The 13,759-nt window shown below is 43.3% G+C and overlaps 1 protein-coding gene across 4 annotated transcripts in view; it reads left to right on the forward strand.

Moving 5' to 3' along the window:
• The window catches only part of SH3PXD2B (SH3 and PX domains 2B), a 305,249-nt gene that overhangs the window by 115,310 nt on the left and 176,180 nt on the right, over window positions 1-13,759 (forward strand). For all 4 annotated transcript variants that reach the window (XR_013598659.1, XM_078653005.1, XM_078653007.1 and 1 more), the window contains exon 3: window positions 6,294-6,369. Coding sequence is in view for 3 of the 4 variants with exons in the window: in XM_078653005.1 (XP_078509131.1) it covers window positions 6,294-6,369 (76 nt within the window). In the remaining variant the exon portion in view is untranslated. The remainder of the gene's footprint in view (window positions 1-6,293; window positions 6,370-13,759) is intronic.

Here is a 13,759-nt window from a genome sequence, read left to right on the forward strand (position 1 = left end):
CACTCAAGTATAAGTAATGCTACACTCATATATTCTCGCTAATAGAAGTCATGTATACCTGCTTAAAGAAAAAGACCCATACCATTCAATGGTGTAACAATCTTCACTCTCCACAACTGCCTTAGTAACTCCACTAGGCAGGATGGAGAGTTGAGAAATAAGGGATTCAGTAGAAGCGAAAAGAAAAGAACTCAAGATAGAACAGAGTCAGTAGGCTGGCTTGTAATATGTGGACACGGTAATGTGTAGGAGGAAATAACCACAACACTCCGCTCCCCTTAGTCCACAGATAATTACTTCTTATCAGTAGTCGAAGTAGAATCCAATTTTAAGGGACACTACAGCAACGCGTAGTTGCGACCACTACTGCGTTCTGCTCCCTTCTCACTAAGCACAACAGTTAAACAAAATACGGTAGCGCGTAGTTCTTATCACCACAACGTTCCGCTTTTGCTATTTGTAATCCTCTGTAGATATAAAGCCCCCAAAACACGGTAGCGTGTAGTTACTATCACCAGAGCGCTCCGCTTTGTACTTCGTGAACTAAGTCTTTACTCCGTAGTTATTTCAAGGTGAGAAATCAACAAACAAATAACACAAAGAAGAAACAGTCAAGCCGCCTCTTGGATTCAGAAGCGGCAAAACAAAGTTCCCAAATATCACAGACACCTCCTGCCAGATTGCGAACGGTGTCTGTGAAAGAGCTGATTCTGAAAAACCGGCGGAATCCCAGAAACAGTGGAACAGGTTAGCGAACAATAGTCTGAGAGTTCGGGGAATCCTACCTCGAGAACACGTAACAGCGGCAGCCCCGAACTTGAGTATAACAGGAATCGACGTGCAGAGCGGCCGCTCTCACGTCTGGATGCAGGAACAGGAACCAGAATAACACGCACCAGGAAGCGTGTTCCAAACATTAAAGTAACTTCCTGGCAGCACCGCAAAGGATCATGGGCAATGTAGTTTGATCAGTGTTTTGCGCTATGCAGGCGCAGGTGAGGCAGGACCTGACAGGCACTGCTAAATGTGTCCTGGTGTCTGAAAAAATTAAGCATATTTCTGTGGGGCTCAGCTTCTTGGCGGGGTAGACTGCATCCACCTCTTCCCATGTGTGTCCTTGACTCGCGTCCAGCTCTGAGAAGGCTACGTTTTTAAGCACTCTTTCCTGGCACAGCTTTTGCCAATGGAGGAACAGACTTTGCTTTAGAATGGAATCTCACCTGGCTGAACGGTTTGCTAAGGGCACTGTGAAAACTGGCACTAATTAGAAATAATTGTAGCGCTGGATTGCTCATGCACCAACTTTCACGTCAAATTAATCTAGGCCCTACCCTCTTGCATGCCTCTGGAGATGCTTTGGGTTGTAGTGCTTGCACTACAGGAAACCTCACTTCCCCTCCGGCTGTCGCATACACAGTGATGCATCGTGAGGACTGTTATAGCTAATAAAATTGTGGTGTTGAGATGGTACTGTTTGCTCTTTGGTGGGGGGTCATCCTGCTCTAAAGGCTTCAAGAGTTGCGACACAGTCTGCTCCATGGATGATCTCTTTGTCAGCACCAAAGGAGGTTTGGCTCAACATGTGGGGGAGCAGGTTGAGTGGGTTGGGCCTTTGGTAGGCTTCAACTTCTTAAGTGCTAAGCCTAAAGGATCATACTCCCCTCTGAGGATAGCCTAGAAGATACAAGAGCTGTCCTGAACAGATCCAGTTTAGCAAGCCAGATTGTGCCGACCTACTTAGGTCCACCAATATTCCCAAGATTTCTGGTCTCATCTCATTTAATTTCAGGAACTTCTCCAACAAACAGGAAGTGTCCCCTATTAGAGAATGTCATTGGGATTTGACCAGGACCATTACCCCAGGGAAGAAGACTTCTCCTTCGTGTTAGCTGTTTTTGTGTTTTTTTAATGGTAACATCTTTTGTGAGATCTTCTCCCTCGTAAGTAATTTGTCCAGGAACGAAGAATATTTCTAATCTTTCGACAGGCCTTAGCCAAAAAACTTGCCCTCTCGCTCCCTGATGACCTTCAGGTGTATGAATGCACAAGAATTGCATGCCGTGATGTTGTACTCTGAACTTAGACATAACATGCAGATGTCATGTGGATCCAAAAGGAATATATTCTTGTGCCTTCTGTGGCAAGGCCTGAAACTTTTGAAGGAGACGTGATCTTGTCATTGTCTCAATGCTTAGGAATTTCATTTGTGAGACTCTGAGAGAAAGAGAGAATTCCATACCTGTGTTGATGAGGTGCAGAAAAACATGGAACTAATATCAGTGCACCTGTTTGCCCCTATTATTCTTCAGTGTTGTCGTATTGAGAGGTATAGTTGCGGCTGAAGCTGCATGACACCACGTGGTGGTGATGGAGTAATATTGATGGGGAAAAGCTTTCCAGAACAACCTGAAGCTTGGAAGAATGATTCATAAACTAATGAATCTGCAGGAAGATTAGATCTCCAACAGAAATTGTTATCAAAGAAAGGTAACTTCATCTTGATCCTGCCGACTGCTTCGAGACTTCGATTGTGGCTCTAGATTTCAGGACTTTTTACAAACAGTGATCTGAAGGATAGCAAGGCTACATGTAGCTGGATTTATTTTTGAAAAGAAGAGGGATAACCGTTAATGTTACTGTATCTTTGACAATCTTTGTTTCAAAGGCTAGAGGAAATTTGCAGCAATGTTGAGAGCTTTCACACCAGTGTTAAGGGATGTAAACATTCTGGTCCATAAATCTTGTGTTACACATCAGAGTCTTCAGAATAGGTTAGTTGCATTAATCCAGGTACATTGTTACAATTTCTTAGTCATTTTCACTACGCTCTCATAAGGTCTCATGTGTATCTTATAAATCGTTACTTGAACAAAATTCTTAGGACAATGTTGCAGGTCCAGTGCAGCAGGTCAGCCGGGCAGTTGCGGGAGGCTTCTGGAGTATGTTGTGTCCCTTTAGCTCAGTCAGGAGATCATCTAAATGACCCCTAGAGTCACTCAGGTTAGCCCATGATGAAGGTAGCAGGTTCAGCCTTCCTTCTCCGACAGCAGCCCAGTCCTCAAGCAGCAGCGCTGTCCTCTGAAGAACAAGGCAGGTCTCAAGCAGCATGGCAGCCCTCTGGGGAACAACTCTGGCCTCAAGCAAAAGGGTAGTCTTCTGGTACCAGCAGGGCAGGCCTCTGGGGAACAAGGCAGTCCTTCTGTAATATCCACAGGTCCAGGAGTGTACTGAAGAGGTGTCCTGAAGGTCAATTTTTGATACCTGGTGCCATTCTTTGAAGAGGGGGAGTTTTCTAGGCTACCCACACACCTCGTTCAGTAAAGTTCTTCCCTTCCTCTGCCAAAGATCTGAGAAGTCTGGTGTGACAAAAGGCTAGTATCAGATTCCTTTGAGTGTGTGCTGGAGGCAGCCCCTTTAATTGGAAGTGGGGCAGGGAATTGCTCCGCCCACGGCCATTCTGCCAACTCCTAGTCCTCTTTTCTTGTCTGACTGTATTGGAGGAATAAACAAAGCCCAACAGCTAAGCTACTCACAGTATTGTGACCCAGGACACTGTTAGTAGGCACCAAATAGGACAAGAAAATGCCACTTACTGAAAGTGGCATTTTCAGAATTGTAACTTAAAATCCAACTTTACCATTAAAGAGGACTTTAAATCACAATTCATTTGAGTCTAAACATGTTATTTCTGCCTGCTCCCAATCAAAAGTTAGCACATATTAAATGTAATAAGGTACCCAATGTTATCCTATAGGAGAGGTAGGCCTTGCAGTTGTGGAATAACAAATGTAGGAAGTTTTCATACCAGGACAGGTAGAACTTAAAAACACACATCCTTATTTTTAAATACAGTGTACCATGATCTATGGGATATTTAGAGCTTATCATAGGGGTGACTTAAATGTATTAAAAAGGAGGGTGTAGGCCGGGTAAAAGATTTATTTTTCCAGAACGAATTGATAGTTTAAAACTGCAGTACAGGTTGCAATTGCAGGCCTGAGACATGTTTTATAGGGCTATTGTAGTGGGTGCCACAATGGGTGCTGCAGGAGTATTTAATTTGCAGGCCCTGGGTACCTGTAGTACCATATACTAGGGACTTGCAAGTATAGTAAATGTGCTAATCCGGTGTAAACCACTTCAGCCATGTTTTAAGGAGAGAGCGCAAGCACTTTAGCACTGGCTAGCAGTGGTGAAGTGCACAGAGGACTAATGACAAACAAAAACACATTTTCCAAAACAGGAGGGGTGAAAGCCAAATGTTTGGGGGAAGACTATAACAAAGATGTCAGGTCTGACACTATCCTTCTTTTCTGATTCCTCTGCCTTTCTGTCTGACTTCCTCATATTTCATTCTTCTATCTCCCCTATTCACCTCTTCTGGCTGAGTCTGTCCTCTCCCATACTCAATTTCTCTCCCGTCACTCTGCCTCCACCCCAACTACCGCTATTTAGGTCTGGCTAAAGACAGCTTTAGTTGGTACACCAGCTTCATATTTCCCCAAAAAATCACAATGAAAATCAAACATATATATACATGCCCAATCAGGGTTTAGACCAATCATCTTCATCTATTGCTGTGTTCAACTGTCACTGTACCACAGCATGCACCATGTGACAGTAGATCAGCCCACATTACCCATCAGTTTTGGTGCACTTTGGTTGATATACTTTTCTTCTTACTGAGGCAATGAGAAGCACTATTTTATTCCCTTTTTATGGACCAAAATAGGGCATACTACGTTTCTTTCCCTTTACATTAAGAAACTCTGAGATTACCTGAAAGTGGCTGTCTTGGAATGAGGTTACATTATGAAATGGGTGATGACCATCTTGGAACGAGATTGCTGATTATAATTTTAAATCGCTATCTGCTGCCATTTTGGTCCCGATGGATGGCATTCCAGAAGTAATAGAGAATATCCATACTCTGTCCAGTTGTGCACAATCTAGGCCTTAATGATGAACGGGATAACCGTGTCTGACCACTATACTAGCCTTTCCACCTTTTTTCCTTGTTCCCTCCTCTCCTTTGCTTAGGAAAAGCTGTGCAGTCCGGTGTTAGTTAAGGCTTGGAGACATTACTTAATGAAGTCAGAGCATGAACCTTGGGATATAATATACTGGTTTGCTGTCTAGACCTGGTGGGATTACATTTCGGACTCCAAGAGCAAGTTGCCAGGAGTAGATGATGCAACCACAAACCAGAAAGTGAAAAATCAGTAGATAAGGAAGGAGATTGTGATAAGGCATTTGAAGAACGATGGCATGAGTGATGCAGCTTGTGTGAAAAGTGGGTAAAGAAAAAGTTGGAAACGATAAAAACTATCACTTGTGGAGACTTTGAAATTAGAATACAGTACATTTTGTGACCAATTTGTGTCAACACTGAAGAATTGTGACAAATTCTTGAGGCCCCAGTAGGAATAGTGTGTTACGTTTTTGGGGGAAATCAAACATTGTGTGTAGTTATGAAGTCCCCTTTTAAAGATGGACGATGAAAGATTTGGAAATAGTTAAGATATTGAGAGCGAGATAGGGTGAGAGGCCCAGCAATTGTATGGAGCCAGATGCAACGGCTTACAACTGTATAGAGTATAAAAGGACAGTGGTGATGGATATGACACAGATTTGTAATGTCTGTCTGCACGGAGTTAATACAACACAAGCGGGGTGTACCTTTTAGCAGATGTGTGACTCTAAAACAAGAGTGTAATGATATAAAGTTTGCAGAGGTGCTCGACTGGGTGATAACATAAGAAATTTAGTCAACTAATAGAGGGGGAACATGAACCTTTAATTATTCCAGCGAAAAGACCTGGGACAACCATGGAGTTATTAATGTGCAATAAAAAAGTGAGTTGGTGACTAAGTGGGGTTTACAGTGTTGTAGGAGTTAGGCAAATAGACAGACTAGAATGGCAAGGCATTGCTTAACTGTCTTCAATCTCTGTTTCTAAAAATTACTTAAGGATACAAAGGATGGGTGTCTTGTTCTGTGGTTTAGCAACCACTTATGTTGGCTTTTGCCAGAACTCATGATTAGTTTGGTTCGAGAGTAGCCTCCCCCTATTTCTTTTGAAGCTATAGTTCATTTAGACATTCCAGTCCCCATATCCCAGTTTCCCCATCCAGTGGTACCCGAGCTGACTGACCATCCCCACAGGTTGATGATAGTTTGGTAATAGAAGATGAAAGTATATGGTCCCTTCTTCAGAGGTCCAGCAAGTACCATCATCTTGAATACTCAACAAGCCCGCTCACCCTCTCTCTCATTGTGTGCCCTCTTGCAGATGCAGATGTTGGACAAGTTTCCAATGGAAGGTGGACAGAAGGACCCCAAGCAGAGAATCATTCCTTTTTTACCAGGTAGGTGATCCCATCTTTAAGGTGGAAGAGAGTGGGTGGGGGCATCTTTGCTCTAGGGTCTTGAGCGTTATTTTGTTTTCTAATCGGTTTTGTAAAAGTTATACATTCGAAGGTGTGTAAATACTTTGTTGAAGATTGAGTTGTTTTGGTATTGTGTTTCTTTTTTTCCTTCTCTCAGAATGTAAAATGGTTTGTTGTTATTCTCGAAAATAGCGCTTGAGTTTAATATTATCGCTCTGAAACTAGGTGTGTTCCGGATGTAAGAGCCCTTGTGCAGGACTTATCTTTCCTTAGACTGGTTTCTTTGAATCACCTTTTCGTCCTGGTCCTCTTTTTTTTTTTTTTTTTCTCTTTTTTTTCCTCTTTTTTCTATTGTTCGGATTGCACTTGGACTTGGTCTGTGGATCTTTTATTTCATGTGAGTTTGTATTGTTTACAGCAATGCCTTCCTTGTTAGGTCGAGCCTAGGCAGCGCGCATGCGCTGTCTGCAAGACCTGTTATTATCTCCTCTGTCAGCTTTTGGCATGCCCAGGAATTGCCATTTGTTCGTTGCTGTGCCATTTAGAAATACGGGGTTTTTATTGGTGCATTGGGTCTGATTCTCCCGCCTTTGCATGCTTGGGTCACGTCCAGGTGATTTCACTCATTGTTTGCTTGCAAGGCCATCCCAATACGTCCGCGGTTCTTCCTGGTCATCCTGATGTGTCTTTTTATTTTGTAGTCTATCAACATCGTTTTAGGCTTTCAGGCCGTTTCGCGGAGCAGTGCTTTGTTTGGCACCTACAAAGTGGCAATTTCTGTCTGGTAGTTGTTGAGCTATGCCAATAGCTCTAACTCAAAAACATGCGAGGCCAATTGCATTTCTAATATTTGTTTAGTATCGTACTTGCATTACGCCCATTGCCTGACAAGTAATATGTGTTACCATGCGTCGGCAAATTGAGATTAGTTCTGCAGACCATGAAATCTAGAATGAGACATCCGGGGCTTGTACTTATGACTAAGTGCCTCATTTAGATCTTGGCGGATGGGTTAATCCGTCACAGCGGTGACAGATATCCCGTTTGCCGAAATATAAATCCCATAGGATATAATGGGATTTATATTTTGGCGGCCAGGATATCCGTCACCGTTGTAACGGAATAACCCGTCTGCCAAGAACTGAATCAGGCCCTAAGTGTGTGGACATTTTTCACCATTTCCTTTTGCATAATTCCATCGCATTTCATGAAAATTATGTGAAAAAAAACAATCCTGGCTTTTAGCACGATTTTGTTTAGCATGAAATGCATAATCTTCAAGGAAACATTTAGCACTAAAAAATAGAGCGAAATCATCGCACATGATACAAACAGCAGCCCTTCGTGTTGTTTTTTTCTGTGTTGATCCCATGATTGAGTTTTTCCCAGAATGAACAGAACATCATGTGATGTGCCGTAATGGTGTAATTTGGGCATTTTGTGTAGTAAGCATAATTCAAAATGCTGGAAGTTGTGCAATATTACACTGGTGTAATGAAAGTTTCACCTGGGCCTATTCGTGACCCACAAGTAAAGATAGAGCTCTTTTAAAAGTTGCATAGATTTACATTGTTGGTTTTTTAATTAAAATGTGTTTTTAAAGTGTCTTGTGCCAATCAAACGATGCACATTGTCGTCTCACTTCTGATGTTAAACGGCAGATAATGCAAATTAATGGCACTATAAGCAACTCGTTCACAAGAGCTTAATGGAGGCAGTGAAGAATCAATAGAAAGACATTTAATATTTAATACAGTGGTTTGATTACTTACCTTTCATAGCATCGATCATGGCTCTGATCCTGGCTTTGGTGTTTGGACACAAATCATGTGATTCCTGTGCCTAAACTTGTAAATGTCTGGGTAAAGAAAATGTGTAATTCTGTAATATATGTTTGATATAAAGTAATACATTTACTATACAAATTATGTTTCCTACTCCCACATGTCCTGGGTTCTTTCATTTGGTTTCAACCAGACTTCTGATCGATCTTTACTGTGTCTTAGAGCTAGGTTTGTGTTTTGTTTCAAACCCCTAAATTAAAGGACGTTCTGACACAAATTGTGTGGTTATTTTTGTATTTTATTTTTTTATACTGAATCTTTTTTTAATTATTTTATAATCTGCCAAAATATAGGTAACTGTTAGGAAATGCTTCTTTTCGTATGGTCACCAACAAGTTTTTCGACTGAATCTGCTGAGTTTTTGACTCAGAGAGTGAGCTGTGGCCTGCTAACCAGATCTCCGTGCCAGTGCCATGACCCTAAAAGTGTATGTCGAATTGGCCATACCCAATTGGAAATAGCTAACTTATGTCACTAGCTACTAAATGATACCCTGGTACCCAGGGCTAGTAAGGTCTGGGTCAGGGCTTGGAGCACTGATTGTGCCACCCTGGAGGTCCCCCAAGCAAAACAAGTTCCCCAGTCCGCCAATGCAGACTGGTAGAGCAGTTGTGCACTGCTAACCTGGTTTTGCCATTGTAAGCAATGGTAAAGCCACAACTGCCCCAGGACATGTGTGTAACTCACTCCTCTGGCAAGTCAACTGAGCCCCAAAGGCAGGGTACAACTTATGACACAGGTAGGACATGCACTTTACATGTCCTGATAGTAAAACATGTGAAGCAGCTGTTTTTACGGTGGAAAGTCTTGGTCTCTCAATTGGTGAGTGCAGGGTTACATACTAACCTCTCAGTTGTGCTAACTCCTTAATGTTGCAACCAAAGTAGGCACTCACAGGTATCAAACAACTTGTTACATTAAGCGCGACTTGCATCTCAAGTCGAAAGTAATGTAACTAGTGTGCAGCTGTAGTAAAGCTGATACTTTGTTGCCCTTAGAGCTCCTGTGCCTTCCCTGGCACACATGGAGCCTGCTCCATGAGACAGCTCTCTGCCCTCCTGGAGAAACTGCCAAGTACTCTCCTGGAGGAAAACAGTGAGGGATCGCATGCCAGGGAGGTATTACCTCCCTCCTGCAGGCAGCCACTGTGGCGTTCGCCCCCAAAAGCAGGCTCCAAACGTGAAGCAGCCTTTGAAGAACAGGTGTGGGACACCCGGGGGGAAGGCTGCCCCATTGTTGAGGATAAAGGCTGGCACAGGGAGCATTGAAGGAAAACTAGTTTCCAAACCAGTTTCCCCAAGGGCTTGTAGCCCTGAGGTAGCCACACCCTGGCGGTGGGTTAGCGAGGTCTGTACACCTGGAGTGGGGGATCTCGTCATCTTGGGATTGGGCAGAAAGTTGCATCGTGGGATAACCAGATGCCACGCTCCACAGGAAATTGTCAGTATGTGTGAGGAAATCTGGTAGCCCAATGGCTACCATCCACATCCTGCCCGGAGGGCACTAATGGCATCCATACCTCAGATCTCAACTGACTCGGAGGAAGGACCGAAGAATGACTGCCGCGCTGCAATGAGAGACCTGCAAAGGGAGGCTGCACAGATGAGGACTGCACCTGGTGGCTAGCAAAGCGAGGGACTGTGCCTGCTGTGCCCTGTACAAGAAGAAGATGTCTCCAGAGTCCAGTCAAGCCAAGAGAACTCCAAGGGCTAACTGACTGACCTCTTCGCAGCACAGGGACACAATAGCTGAAGAAGCCTGCTCGGGCAAATTGGTAACCCAAAGTCTTCAAGCCGCTGCCGTGCAGCACCAATGACTAAGAGCCAATTCACAGAGTTGTACCAGAGTGTGCTGAGCTTGAGTGTGCTTTGTAGAGTTGCTGGGACCCTCGGAGGGAAAGTTATCGACCCAGAAGGATAGACCTGTGACTGCGACAATGGATGACTAGTAATCCAGTGGTAGCTGAATACAGGCAGATCGTAAAGGTCTTCATGGGACAACAACCCTGCCACTAGGACCCATTCACCATCTCCATGAACTGAGGAATACCTGCAGGAAGACCCCTGTTGACTGTGTCACATCCATTGTACCCTTAGGGGTCAATTACGATGCCGTCCGGGAAGGCTCCGAATGGCATCCCATTCCTTCGAATCAGATTCGAAAGCCTTGTTTCTGACGTCCCTAAAATGTCTGAACTGTCCGACTCTGTTCCGAGCGGCATTTGGAGTAACGGTGTTATTCGGAGCCAACTCGTACAGATCAACGGGTTGCGTTTCCGGATGAGGGATTAGGATGTTGGATTTGGACAGCCTTTCCAAGTTGGTTGTTCCAACACGGATCGGCTGACGGAATCTGACTTTGGGGGCCCGTAGGAGGCCCCCCTGCACCCGGGGTCCTCAGAATGAGGCCCATGGGGATACCCATGGGTCCCCTTTTCCCTGCATGCACAGTTTGGCAGGCACTATGGGGTGCCTGCCACAGGATGCAAGGTTTTCCCCAACCACCCCTTTTCTCAATGGGAGCCTGTGTTCTCATTCAGAACACAGGCTCCCTTTGAAGTCAATGGGAGTCCGTCCGAATGGTGTTCGGACACACCGTAATCGGTTGGTTGGACTCTTCGAGTCGTTCAGAAACCATTCCCAAACTGATTTGGTTGGACTGCTTTCCGGACGACACCGTAATCGAGCCCAAAGAGTATCTTCCGCAAACTTCCCTTCATCCCTTGCATCAGGACCCCTCCAGAGGGATCCACTGCAACACAGATAAAATACCTGGAACTGCTGAAGGACTGCTCCACTTGTGAAGGTAACTGTTATTGTGGACCTTGTCGGTCCCCCTGACTAGCTCCCTGCCAGAGTTGTTTGCCCTAAGTACTTCTAACCAATTTCAGAAGTTACCTCTTTGAAAACGTTTTTTATTGTTGAATTTGATGATCTTGTCAAGGCTTGTTCACAGTTGAGTGAAATTGCTTTGATTTAATATTGCTTGTAGAATCTAGATCTCCAGAACCCTCCAGTGGATATGTTTTGTTCTAGTGTCTAAATCCATATCATAATACAGTCTATTTTTATAAATTGCTGTCAGATTTCTTGAGTGTCATGTCGATTTCTGCAATTCTTTTGCTGCTGTTTAAATGCTTGACACTTCCTCTGTGTACGCTTTGCTGCTCAGTGCCGCATCTACAGAGGGTTGTACTGAGGGATTAAAGACTAAACCTACTGGACCTAACGGGGTTGGTAAGTGTATTAACACGGTGAGGTCGCACAACCACACCATATAATACATCCCATTTCCTCACAGTAACTATTCAAATAGTAATTTTGGGATTTGGGCATGAATAATGCAGTTTTGAAATTACAAACATTGTGGCAACCATATTCCTTGTTTATTATTTAAAAAAATAAGCTTTGGTAAAGCCAATGCATTTGCTTTTGCCTGGTGAAAATTCTGTTATCCAGCTTCCCCATCACACATAGAGGTACAGTACAGCATGGTCAACAGCAGTACATGCTTCCCCTATCCTTGAAAAGAGAGAGACCATTCCGTGCAAAATCATGTCACACCTACATGGTGTCTGCCAAAGACCAATCCAGAAACACCACATGCATCCTCTTGCAAGGACTAAGTAGGACTTAACTGCAAGTCCTTAGACCGCACGAAAGCCAGATGCTGCTCTTTCACTAATACAAGTTTCCCTGCCTGAATTGTAAACTTCTTCTTCTAGAATTGAAATAGATCAGCATAACAAGACATTACATGGAATTATCGGACCAGTTTCATGCTATTGTGAACTTTGATTATTTATTTTCATATTTTTTTAATCTAAATAAAGTGTTATCTGGTTTAAAAAGAAAAATAATTCCTTGCACATTATATTTATCTTGAGTGGTAAGAGAGCTAGGTCAGTCTTTACATTTCTTAAAATTAGAATATACATTTTGCCAGCCACGGTCCGTGCAGGTAACATCGGTGGGGCCAAGTAAGGGGGGATTGTGAGGGACAATGCCGAGGGAAAATTTATTATTTATTTAATTGTACCCCGGCATCGTCTCTTGAAATCCCGCCTTACTCGGCCCCACCGCCTTACCGCTGTTACCTGCACAGACAGCGGCTGCATTTTGCAATAGGCAACATTAAGTCTCTCAGTCCATGTTATATTGTTTCAAATTTCACTGCTATTGTGCTACGAGGTCTACAATTAATGTTAGGGCTGCTGTATAAACAAAACGGATCTAATGTACATTGCAATCTACTATCTAGACCGCTTATATAAATTTACTTAAGTTACTATGTCCGAGAAGAATCTGGCAGAATGTATTATAACTGCTATAATGTAGGCATCTTTATTCGTAGAGATCCAGGAAATTAACCCAAATAATTGAAAAACTTTCAGCATCATAGTCTAAATGCTCTACCTAGAACACACAATTTCAGGAGTAAGCGTTGACTGTTGTACCTCGCAATATCCTTAAAGTCAAAGGCCCAACTAAGATGGACTTAGAAATTTAGTGAGCTGGAGGTACTATCTGGCTTTGGTGGCTCCAGGGTCAACAGCAATACTGTTACAAAGATTGCCTAGTTGCCCTTGAATTCCACAGGCTTTAGAGAACTTACCTGGCGAGTTCTGTTTACATTCTCTCTAAATTCAAGCAATTTTATTACAGCATGTTAAATTTGATGCTTTGCCACAACTTTTCCTAAATATTTTTGCCAGATGCGAACAACCCTCTACTCCAGTAAAAATGTCTTAAATACCACACAGGTATGGCTTATTTTACTGGACATGTGTTCTTAAAAATACACTAAACACTTGTTAGAATATGTTCAGAATCCTTTCCCATTCTTGCCACTTTCCACACATTTTACTGAAAACATCAACAGAGAAAAACTAAAAAACTACCTATCATTAAACATAGAACACTCTGCAGTGATGGAAGTGTCTTCTACTTTACTTACAATGTGGTCCCAGCAATATTGCTAGACCATAGTGTAGCTCGGTGGGTTGGGACTGCATCAGCTCTGTGGAAAAAAACATTTCCAGCTCTTCAAAGCCACATTTGACTGTTTTGACAAGTGCATACTCCACAATCTAAATCTTCTTTCAATAACTCAACCAAGCAAAGAAGTGAGAACCCTGACATGAGAGTCAAGGGATCCAGGACTCGTCTGTTTGGAGCAGTGACTGGCATACACCCAACAAACTGACTTGTAAATCCTGGTGTGTGGAGTGTGAAGGACCTTTCTCTTTGTGGAGCCTGGCCGGGGATTCAAAGCGGATATCATGGTTGGGGGGAATAAGTGGGCCATATTACTATTCATCAACACGCAGGGAACAGAGCCTCCTGTCAGCAGTCCTCATACTTTCTTGCCTCAGTTCACCGCCCCGCCTACTAACCCGGGCCCCAAATGGACGAAGTCATTTAAAAAACTATGTCCTTAACCCTTTCAGTTCTTTTGTTTAATTTGTTTTAACGATTTCTCATGTTTTACTTGATCCTGATAATTTAATAATATTGTCAACTTAG

Source organism: Lissotriton helveticus, chromosome 7 (assembly GCF_964261635.1).
Source record: "Lissotriton helveticus chromosome 7, aLisHel1.1, whole genome shotgun sequence".
Classification (NCBI taxonomy): domain Eukaryota; kingdom Metazoa; phylum Chordata; class Amphibia; order Caudata; family Salamandridae; genus Lissotriton; species Lissotriton helveticus.